Source organism: Cherax quadricarinatus, chromosome 29 (assembly GCF_038502225.1).
Source record: "Cherax quadricarinatus isolate ZL_2023a chromosome 29, ASM3850222v1, whole genome shotgun sequence".
NCBI lineage: Eukaryota > Metazoa > Arthropoda > Malacostraca > Decapoda > Parastacidae > Cherax > Cherax quadricarinatus.
The window spans coordinates 30,786,335-30,798,649 of NC_091320.1; the positions used below are offsets into that span (position 1 = coordinate 30,786,335).

The 12,315-nt window shown below is 38.1% G+C and overlaps 1 protein-coding gene across 1 annotated transcript in view; it reads left to right on the top strand.

Moving 5' to 3' along the window:
* The first annotated feature begins 445 nt into the window (after positions 1-445).
* LOC138853405 (calcitonin receptor-like protein 1) overlaps positions 446-12,315 on the top strand; it is a 60,681-nt gene continuing 48,811 nt past the window's right edge. Inside the window, exon 1 of the mRNA XM_070089802.1 lies at positions 446-1,300. Within this exon, the coding sequence (XP_069945903.1) occupies positions 1,213-1,300 (88 nt within the window). The 5' untranslated portion in view covers positions 446-1,212. The remainder of the gene's footprint in view (positions 1,301-12,315) is intronic.

Below are 12,315 nucleotides of genomic sequence, written 5' to 3' on the forward strand. Positions count from 1 at the left end.
ACAGAATTTGGTATCTCTACTTACATAAATACGTCTGTGAAAGTCAATAAGTCATTGAGTCAGTTTATAAGTCAGTGAGTCTGTCTAAGTCAGTGAGTGAGTCTGTGTAAGTCAGTGTGTGATTATGTGAGTTAGTAAGTCAGTGAGTTAGTCTTTTAGTGAGTCAGCCTGTAAGTTTTTGAGTCATTATTTAAGTCAGTGAGTTAGTCTGTAATTCAGCGAGTCAGCATGTCTGTAAAATGAAAGTCAATCTGTGAATCTCTGAAAAGTTAAGATTATTAGATATTTCTCACTCACCTAAAATCCATATAATGCTGTGTAAATTTTTTAGTGTTGAACTATGTTGTATAATGTCTATAATGTTGTATGTATTATGATGAGCTTACGTTGTATTTGTGAAAGATTTGATGTATAATGATAATTTTTTTTTTCACTTTTCAGGCATCTTGAGAGGGTCGTCTGTTGTGCCTTTTTCTCCTCAGTTTCCAGCGCCAGCCCTCTATTCTTCCATCTCACCCCTTTCTCTAGCCCCATCACCCTTCTCTTCCCTCTTAAACTTTATTTTCCACATCCTCTCACTCCATCCTCGTCTATTCTCGCTTCCCTCTCCCCATAAGTTTCTCCACCTCCTTTTCCTCTAGTCTTCTTTCTCCTTTTCTAGTCATACGTCTTCTACTTTTCTCTTCATGTCTGCTATTTCCTCTTCAAGTTCACTTTGAAAATACACCAGTGTGTTACTAGGCAAAATCATCAGTCCAAATCTTGATCATTCTTCCTAGTCTCGATAATTATTTCTAGCCTGGATAGTCTTCTAGACATAATTATTCCTGTTAGGTTTTAATACCATTACTACAACAGGATTTCAAATACCCATTACCACAAATCACTTGGCCATTCCCCCATTCTTGCTATACCCATAGATTTTGGAAGACGTATGGGAAAATCTTCACACGCTTGATAAGACTTCCAGTCTTGTTTCCGGAGCTATCTGCTCACTTCTCTTCCATCTCCTCTTTCCCTATCCAGACTTTTTCTTCGTCTCTCCCCTCTACATTCATTCTGTCCCGACTGTTTCCATATCTAGTCTCCTACATTCTCTCACCCAATTTATGAGTACCCATCTAACTGTTAATCCACTTATCTAGCCTTAAACTTATCCCCCAACCGACCAACCTACCCTATCCTTATCCCATCCAGCGTCCAGAGGACCGGATGGGTGGTCCAGGCACTGCAGACATGAGACCCTGGGACTTCACCACTCTGGACCAATGCCTCTCCTACTACCACGGCCAGACACAAGGTGAGTGCAACGCAGTGTTTATACAACACCAAGTAAACATAACATTACGTCAACACAACCTCGCAACACCAGCTGAGTATAACACTGTGTCAACACTACCCTGTAAAACTCAGGTTCAGAAAAGCACTTCACGTAACACAGGTTGTATTACAGTAATTAATGTTGCTCTTTAATATAAGTAGAGATCTCAATATTTATACATTATTTTAATACTTCCTAAGCAATATTCGTCACTGATTTCTTTCCAAGTCAATAATTTTGGCAAGGAATTAGTTTTTAAAAATGTAAATAATATGTAATATGTAAATATATACATATATATATATATATATATATATATATATATATATATATATATATATATATATATATATATATATATATATATATATATATATATATATATATATATATATATATATATGCAAAACAACCACTGTGAAAGAGTAGTGAAATTCCAAGCGCTTTCGTGACTACTCACATTGTCATGGAACTATGAAAGTATTACATCAAAGGAAGGAAATTAAAGGACTTAGACTACACCTCACAGTCAACTCCCACAACAAAGAAACACCTGACGCGCGAAAATAGCGGACTCATAAGAAAAGAGGAACACTGCAGTAGGTCCGCTGGTCCAACTAGACAGGTCCTCACGACATCCCACTAACAAAATATTCTACCCAAGAAATAAGGTTTATTATTTGTCCAATATATTATTAAAATCTAACCAAATTTCGTTAATTATAAATGAGTCTAATTTATATAAACCTAAGGAAATATTCATATTATTTTCAAAACTGCTTTTTATGAAACAAGATTCAATTATATTTCTGTCAACCATGGACTTGCTTGATACAACTTTCTCAACTTTTTGAAAATCAATTGGATGATTAAAATCTCTCACATGAATAAATGGAGCATTGGAATCTTGTCCAGTTCTAATGTTATATTTATGTTGTTTTAATCTAAGTTCGAGACTTTTACCAGTTTGACCGTAATAAACTTTATCGCAAATTTTACAAGGAATCTTATAGACACATCCATCAGCATTTTGGGGGGAATTCTTTATCAAATGTTTTTTTACTGTATCAAGATTTTTAAATACAACTTTAATATTAAAAGTCTTAAGAAGAGAAGGCATATCAACCAAGTTTTCATGGTAAGGGAGAACCAACATATTTTTAGTTGAATAAGGTTGGTTGTCCCTTTTTGGGTTGTAAAAAGTATTTCTAGCAATTTTAAATGATTTATCAATTACATTTCTCCGGTATTTCAGATCATTGGCTATTTCATAAATTTTGGATATTTCTTCATCTATGAACTCTGGACTACAAATATATATGTATATATATATATATATATATATATATATATATATATATATATATATATATATATATATATATATATATATATATATATATATATATATATATATATATATATACATATTCATCGGCCTCTTCCCACCAAGGCATTGTGGCCAGGAAAAGAAAAATTTTCATCATCATTCACTCCATCACTGTTTTGCCAGAGGTGCGCTTACACTACAGTTATAAATCTGCAACATTAACCCTCCCCCTTCAGAGTGCCCGCACTGTACTTCCCATCTCCAGGAATCAAGTCCGGCCTGCCGGTTTTCCTGAATCCGTTCGTAAATGTTACCTTGCTTACTCTCCAACAGCTTGTCAAGTCCTAAAAACCATTTGCTCCTATCTAACACGCTCACACACGCTTGCTGGAAGTACAAGCCCCTCGTACACAAAACCTCCTTTACCCCCTCCAACCTTTCCTAGGAAGACCCCTTACCCAGCCTTCCCTCCCCTAGACTTAAACACTCACGAAGTCATTCCATTTCGTTTCATCTTCTCTACATGTGCAAACCATCTCAAGGCCAGGACCCGATCCTGCGTTCCCATACCCAGCCCGTTGTGAACTGAACAAAGTACGCATCACTCTATCCACTGGACCACCATCCTTAAACACCAGGCGCCTAGCAGTACCGAGGGTGTTATCCTGATGCAAAGACATTCGTGGTCATGGAGCCTCAGAAACTAATTTCAGCCTCTTTGGTGTACCAGCCTCCACGAGCAGTCTATATATCAATGAAATCACGGGAAACAATATAAAGTTCTGAAAATTCCTTTAATTCTTAAAGTTTGCTTGACACTGATTGCCTCGGTCATAAATTGGAAGGGATGTTTAAAGTCGTAAATTTGATGGACTTTATTGGATGTTGACTACTGTCAGGCGTGTCAATGTGTGTGAATGTGTGTGTGTGTGTGTGTGTGTGTGTGTGTGTGTGTGTGTGTGTGTGTGTGTGTGTGTGTGTGTGTGTGTGTGTGTGTACTCACCTAGTTGTACTCACCTAGTTGAGGTTGCGGGGGTCGAGTCCGAGCTCCTGGCCCCGCCTCTTCACTGATCGCTACTAGGTCACTCTCCCCGAGCCGTGAGCTTTATCATACCTCTGCTTAAAGCTATGTATGGATCCTGCCTCCACTACATCGCTTCCCAAACTATTCCACTTACTGACTACTCTGTGGCTGAAGAAATACTTCCTAACATCCCTGTGATTCATCTGTGTCTTTAGCTTCCAACTGTGTCCCCTTGTTACTGTGTCCAATCTCTGGAACATCCTGTCTTTGTCCACCTTGTCAATTCCCCTCAGTATTTTGTATGTCGTTATCATGTCCCCCCTATCTCTCCTGTCCTCCAGTGTCGTCAGGTTGATTTCCCTTAACCTCTCCTCGTAGGACATACCTCTTAGCTCTGGGACTAGTCTTGTTGCAAACCTTTGCACTTTCTCTAGTTTCTTTACGTGCTTGGCTAGGTGTGGGTTCCAAACTGGTGCCGCATACTCCAATATGGGCCTAACGTATACGGTGTACAGGGTCCTGAACGATTCCTTATTAAGATGTCGGAATGCTGTTCTGAGATTTGCTAGGCGCCCATATGCTGCAGCAGTTATTTGGTTGATGTGCGCTTCAGGAGATGTGCCTGGTGTTATACTCACCCCAAGATCTTTTTCCTTGAGTGAGGTTTGTAGTCTCTGACCCCCTAGACTGTACTCCGTCTGCGGCCTTCTTTGCCCTTCCCCAATCTTCATGACTTTGCACTTGGTGGGATTGAACTCCAGGAGCCAATTGCTGGACCAGGTCTGCAGCCTGTCCAGATCCCTTTGTAGTTCTGCCTGGTCTTCGATCGAGTGTATTCTTCTCATCAACTTCACGTCATCTGCAAACAGGGACACCTCAGAGTCTATTCCTTCCGTCATGTCGTTCACAAATACCAGAAACAGCACTGGTCCTAGGACTGACCCCTGCGGGACCCCGCTGGTCACAGGTGCCCACTCTGACACCTCGCCACGTGTGTGTGTGTGTGTGTGTGTGTGTGTGAATGTGTGAATGTGTGTGTGTGTGTGTGTGTGTGTGTGTGTGTGTGTGTGTGTGTGTGTGTGTGTGTGTGTGTATGTGTGTGTGTGAGGATTACAGAGGGGATAGGTAGAATACCTGTACCTGTACTTGTTCCCATACCTGTGATAATATCTGCTCTGTTACCTGGACTCATAACTGTCCCAAACACCCATTGGACCTGTTTCTGAGCCTGTATCCGTATACTAAATATAGCTGGACTTGTAAACACAACTGTACCTGTAAATACAGCTGTACTTGTAAATACAGCAGTATTTGAAAATACAACTGTACTTGTAAATACAGCTGTAATTGTAAATACAACTGTTCTTGTGAATACTACTGTATTTACAAGTACATCTGTACCTTTAAATATAACTATACCTATACAACTGACTACACTCATTACTATACTTGTACAGATAAGTGTCCTTATACTTGTTCTTATACAAATAAGTGCACTTACACTTCCACTGATATTTTTATGTATAAAAAAAATTATTTTAGTATAAAATACGTAGGTACCAATCATCTCCCAAAATAATGATCATTTTTCCTTCACATTTTATATTCTTCGTCATTTTCTTCGCTGTTTTCTTTCGTTTTAGTCGTGGCAAACTGCTGCAGGAAGCAGCATTGAGAAGAAGAACGAAATCACACTTAATGTTGCCTTGGTCCTGGACTAGTTTTTCTGTGTGTGTGTGTGTGTCTTCTCCGATAATGGTCCAGGATGTTACTCTCGCGAGACCAATTTTCTAGCGTTCGCGAAAATGATAATTTTTCCTTTTTTGTTTCTGGCCTTCAGATCCATGTGACTTCCCCTAACTTGGTGCGGGAAAAGAGAGGGTGCATTGCGACGGTTTTGTGTGTGTGTGTGTGTGTGTGTGTGTGTGTGTGTGTGTGTGTGTGTGTGTGTGTGTGTGTGTGTGTGTGTGTGTGTGTGTGTGTGTGTGTGTGTGTGTGTGTGTGTGTGTGTGTGTGTAAATATTGCACCTGCTGTCATATAAGTCTGCTTGTTTCGGTGATTGCAGTGAGGTCTGAGTTATCTTCCTGTACTCTCTCATTAAAATAGTGAACTGTTTGTGTTACACCATATCTGACACCGTGTTTCTTCCTGGCTGATGTATGTTGCATGTTTATTTTGCATTGGAGAGTAGACTTGAAAAGACTGCGTACTTTAGGGTGTAGTAGGTGTTGCGAGGTGTTGGAGGTGTGGCAGGTGTTGAAAGTGAAGTGGGACATGGGATCACAGCGCAAGAGAGTGTTGTGGGTGTAGTATTGACCGGAGATTCCTCTTGAATTAGTCAATTCCTTCACTGATGATGCTCTGACACATCTCTTTAATGAATCCAGTAAGACAGCATCAACCACGTTAATCCACAGTAACAGACATAAATCTATCAGATTAGAAAGCTCCTCGAATGGAAAGCCAGTTGATGATATTTTCGAAAGCTACTGGAGACACCTTCAATCGAGAAAAAAAATTCTTCGAGTCACGATCAAAAAAAAAAAAAAGATACAGATCTTAATTGAGCAGCAAGCGACGTTAATCCACCGCCAAGTTGGACAGATGAGAAAAAATTCCCACTGACAAGCACGATCCTTAGTCCACTGGTAAGACGGCCGGCACAGTGACTGAGACTCACACACACACACTCGCTTCCCTGCATCGAACTAACTACTAATGAGACCGAAGCCTCATTGACTACCCAAGTCTCGCTTGTTTTGAGTATAGCGATATTGTATACATTTGCGTGATGTATAATGCAGTGCTGTAACCTGTACTGGGTACAGAAAAGGCACAATACCGTGACCGGAACAACACACAATAAATCTCCATATAGGAGAGAGAGAGAAGCTTAAGACGACGTTTCGGTCCGTCTTGGCACATTTATAAAGTCACACTAACACTCTTTTGTGTTTATGTGATTTTTATAAATGGTCCAAGTCTGACCGAAATGTCGTCATAAACATTCTTCTTTGTGCGGGTTATTTGTGTACTATCCTGGGTAAACTTATCAGTCTATACTACACCGTTTTAAGAAGGAAGGAGCACTGCAGCAGGCCTACTGGCATATACTTTGCAAGTCTGGGTGAATTCGTCAGTAAACATCTACCTTGACCATAACAGTGTTAAAAAATCTCTTTTCACTTAAAACTACTTAACTTAAATAACATCTACATGTTGCATTGTTGAACTGTAGCGCTTTCTACACGTATTTTTTTTTTGTGTGTGTGTGTTACTGAATGCTTCTACTGCTAGTATCGAATAGGTGTGCGCGGCACTACTGCGCAGCTACAGTGTCAACAAGAGTCCTCTACACTCGGGATACACTGTGGTGTCTCAGGCGGTGTACTGTGAATACTCTTGTCCTGTCAGCCAGTATGATCACTATTCCCTCCAGATAACTTCCAACAATTGCCCTGAATTGGTTTGTGATGGGATTGTTTCGCATACTTTTAGCAAACGTCAATCTGCCTAAAACTGAATAAAGGACTTATGTCATCCATTAAATTGTACTTTTCCGTTAATATTGCTGTATAAATTGCTCATTTTTTCCATTTATTTAATAAATATCAATAAATTTTTGAGGAGAGTTTAAGAAACACAATTAATGTTCTTTGGCTTATTCGCACGATTTATAAAGTAATATTTTAAACCATAAGGGTTATAATCAGTAACTTGTAGTAACACGAGAACTACGATGTGAGACCAAGGGTAGCAATGTTTCCTCTGCCATATTCCATCACGCAGGATAGAAACTGACAGGGACTGTAATGTGACGATCTGAGCATGTGGGAGACTTTGGTAGGGCCATGAGAACATCGTCAAGCACCCTGCCGTACTTTCAGCAGCTACGACAGTTTCAGAGGTTTCATTGCAGCAGAGCTGGAGTTACTATCACTTGGGAATTACCATCTCTCAAGATGACGTGTCAGATGCCGAGGAAATGGAATGTGTAGAGGAAAAATGAGTGGGAGGGGGAGAAGCACAGGGAATTAATGAGAAAGAAGGAAGTAATGAGGAATCATAAGAGGCAGAAGAAGGAAAGGGAATAGAACATTATATATATATATATATATATATATATATATATATATATATATATATATATATATATATATATATATATATATATATATATATATATATATATATATATATATATATATAATATATAATATATTTTATTTTAATTTTTTTTTTTTTTTTTTTTTTTTTTTTTTCAACAAGTCGGTCGTCTCCCACCGAGGCAGGGTGACCCACAAAAAAGAAAGAAAATCCCCAAAAAGAAAATACTTTCATCATCATTCAACACTTTCACCACACTCACACATTATCACTGCTTTTGCAGAGGTGCTCAGAATATAACAGTTTAGAAGTATATACGTATAGAGATACACAACATATCCCTCCAAACTGCCAATATCCCAAACCCCTCCTTTAAAGTGCAGGCATTGTACTTCCCATTTCCAGGACTCAAGTCCGACTATATGAAAATAACCGGTTTCCCTGAATCCCTTCACTAAATATTACCCTGCTCACACTCCAACAGATCGTCAGGTCCCAAGTATCATTCGTCTCCATTCACTCCTATCTAACACGCTCATGCACGCTTGCTGGAAGTCCAAGCCCCTCACCCACAAAACCTCCTTTACCCCCTCTTTCCAACCCTTTCGAGGACGACCCCTACCCCTCTTTCCTTCCCCTATAGATTTATATGCTTTCCATGTCATTCTACTTTGATTCATTCTCTCTAAATGACCAAACCACCTCAACAACCCCTCTTCTGCCCTCTGACTAATGCTTTTATTAACTCCACACCTTCTCCTAATTTCCACACTCCGAATTTTCTGCATAATATTTACACCGCACATTGCCCTTAGACAGGACATCTCCACTGCCTCCAACCGTCTCCTCGCTGCTGCATTTACCACCCAAGCTTCACATCCATATAAGAGTGTTGGTACTACTATACTTTCATACATTCCCTTCTTTGCCTCCATAGATAACGTTTTTTGACTCCACATATACCTCAACGCACCACTCACCTTTTTTCCCTCATCAATTCTATGATTCACCTCATCCTTCATAAATCCATCCGCTGACACGTCAACTCCCAAGTATCTGAAAACATTCACTTCTTCCATACTCCTCCTCCCCAATTTGATATCCAATTTTTCTTTATCTAAATCATTTGATACCCTCATCACCTTACTCTTTTCTATGTTCACTTTCAACTTTCTACCTTTACACACATTCTCAAACTCATCCACTAACCTTTGCAATTTTTCTTTAGAATCTCCCATAAGCACAGTATCATCAGCAAAAAGTAACTGTGTCAATTCCCATTTTGAATTTGATTCCCCATAATTTATATATTTTATATATACATATATATATATATATATATATATATATATATATATATATATATATATATATATATATATATATATATATAAGCGACTCACTGTAGCCGCAGACATGTATAAACGTGCCTGATTACTTCGTAATTATGTTCCTAGTTCATCATGTTCTGAGCCGGGAATCGGAGAAGCCACCGCCTACTCTGCCACAAGTTAATAAGTAAGATATTTCCTTAGCAAAAGGTCACCTTACGTACTTATACCGCGTCACGTACAAGAGGACTTAAGCAAGCCTCTTGATAGCGATACAACGAAGCCCTGAGCTCTGAAAGTACGTGTCGCTTTGTAAGGCTCCAGGACACAGCCAGGAACAACCACGAGTGTTATCAGTGAGTATGCATCTCCAACAGACTGCTTTGAATCCCTTTTCTCTTTCTCTCTCTTTGAAGCGATTAATGTATTCTTGACTCTCGGTGAACAGATTACAAACAGCCTTAAGGAACCTCGGATACTCGACTGGCTTTAAACCCCAGTCAATCAGTCCCGTCACGAGCTAAGGGACTGTATCATGCACCACCCGGGTTAACTCCTGCTCGCTATTCAACACTCACGTCTTATTTAAGTTCGGTGTCTTCGCTTCTTAGTAATTAAATGGTTATCCCAAACTCTCCTCTCCCTCCCCCCAAAAAAGAAAATACGATGTTCACTCCATCTAGTGGGAGAAATACAAGTTACAATAATTGGGAAAAAAAGGAAAAATCCAGTAATAATAGTAATAATAAATTATTAAAATGCCCCCACGTAAATAACGGATTAAGTGGATGTCAGTAATAATAATAATAATAATAATAATAATAATAATAATAATAATAATAATAATAATAATAATAATAATAATAATAATAATAATAATAATAAAAATAATAATAATAATAATAATAATAATAATAATAATAATAATAATAATAATAATAATAATCAGAAGAAGAACAAGAAGACAAATCAGAAGAAAGAATTAATCTATTTTTCTTTCTAATTATTGACTTGATAATGGACCGGAGCAGACCGAAACATCTTGTAGTTCTCATTTTGAATAAATTTCACGTAAACAAAACGTTTTCACACGTTTCTTGCAGTGTTATACATATTTAGATGAAGTCTGGTTAATCAGGTCCTGATCCACCATGATGCCTGGTCACAGACCGGGCCGCGGGAGCGTTGACCCCCGCGGCCCGCTCTGTGAAGACGTTGCGCCTACGGCTTAACATGAGCCAGGACGGACCGAAATAGTAACTGGAAAGGCTGAAACCGTGAAGTGTATCATCGTTAGGGACTTCACGTATTCCTTGTTGGCAAGAACCAAATCAAGCAAGTTATTTCCTCTAACTGGTTCCGTTACAAATTGATTAAAAAAAGCAATCCTGGATCGTATCAAGAGAGTCGCTAGAATCGTGATTTCCTGTCAATTTGTCCAAAGTTTAAATCTCACCTCACACACACTGAGGTCCGTGGTTCGATCCCCGAAACGAGAGGAAACATTTGGGCATGTTTCCTTAAAAAACCTGCTGTCCCTTTTTACCTAGCAGTAAAATAAGTACCCGGGTGTTAGTCGACTAGTGTGGGTCGCATCCTGGGGACAAAAGTAACCTAATTTGCCCGAAAAGTTCTGCATAACAAAGTGCTTTCTATATAGTATTTCACTGATGTCAGCTATGGTCTGTATAAGTTGCATCATATACATATAGAAATAAAGATTATTATTATTATTATTATTATTATTATTATTATTATTATTATTATTATTATTATTATTATTATTATTATTATTATTTTTATTACTAGTAACACAATATTTTCGTATCAAGATGCCTTATAAATTTCGTGCCACTCAGGCATTAAATTCTCTTTGGGATAAAAACTTCGACCTGAGCATTCGTGAAGGAAGAATTCATAGTCACATTAATAAAAGAAAATTACGTACAAACTAGACAACTATATACTCTAAAATTCCGTCCCCAAAAAATAATTTGGTAAGTCCGATACAGCGGCCTAGATAGTTACTTTGATCCCTAAAACTATAAACAAATAATCCGTGTATTCGTTATCATAATTATAGTTATTGCTAATTACCGCAGGAAGCGTTATGTACAGCAGCCGAAAAGTCATTAACGGCATCAAAGCTCATTAGTACAAGTTGCATAATTCGGATTATTTTTCATAGCAGCATTTGCATGATAAAGGTGATTCGTATTCGTTTCACAAATGTAATTATTTCCGAACGACTTGACATTATTTTATGGTAATTTAATTGCTTATGCATTCCAACGCTTGCCAGAAATTACACTAGGTTTAAACTCTACATAAAATAATTGCAACCTCATTATAAATGTAACTGGGAGAAATTACGTTTATAATGTGATTCGGATCTTGTTCTCTGTCCATCCATTCATCCATCCATCCATCCATCCGTCCATCCATCCGTCCATCCATCCATCCATCCATCCATCCATCCATCCATCTATCCACCCATCCATCCACCCATCCATCCATCCATCCATCCATCCACCCATCCATCCATCACCTCCCCCTGCTCCGTGTTCCTTACTCCCTTCCTCTGTCTTCCTCCTTTACCTCCTTCATAACCCTCTCCCCGAGGTCCTACAGATATCGCTAAATGTCGCATTTGAAGGCCATTGTGCCGTTGTCACTGTTGGCAAGAGACATGACAACACGCATTTCAATAAATTATCACTCATGAAAGTAGGGTGGGGAAGCATGTGCATATATATATATATATATATATATATATATATATATATATATATATATATATATATATATATATATATATATATATATATATATATATATATATATATATATATATATATATATATATATATATATATATATATATATATATGTAAAAAAACCACTGTGAAAGAATAGAGAAATTCCAAGCGCTTTCGTGACTACTCACATTATCAAGGAACAATGAAAGTAAAACATCAAAGGAAAGTATATAAAGGGGTAGCCCACACCTCACTATCAGATCCTATAACAACGAAACACCTGACGCGAGACAGCAGGCCCGCAGGCCGAACTAGACAGGTCCTTCATACAACCCACCAACAAACTATTCTACCCTAGAAATAAGAAATTTAAAAAATTATTATTTGTCCAAAGTTTTATTAAATTCTTCCCAAATTCTATTAATTATAAATGGATTTAATT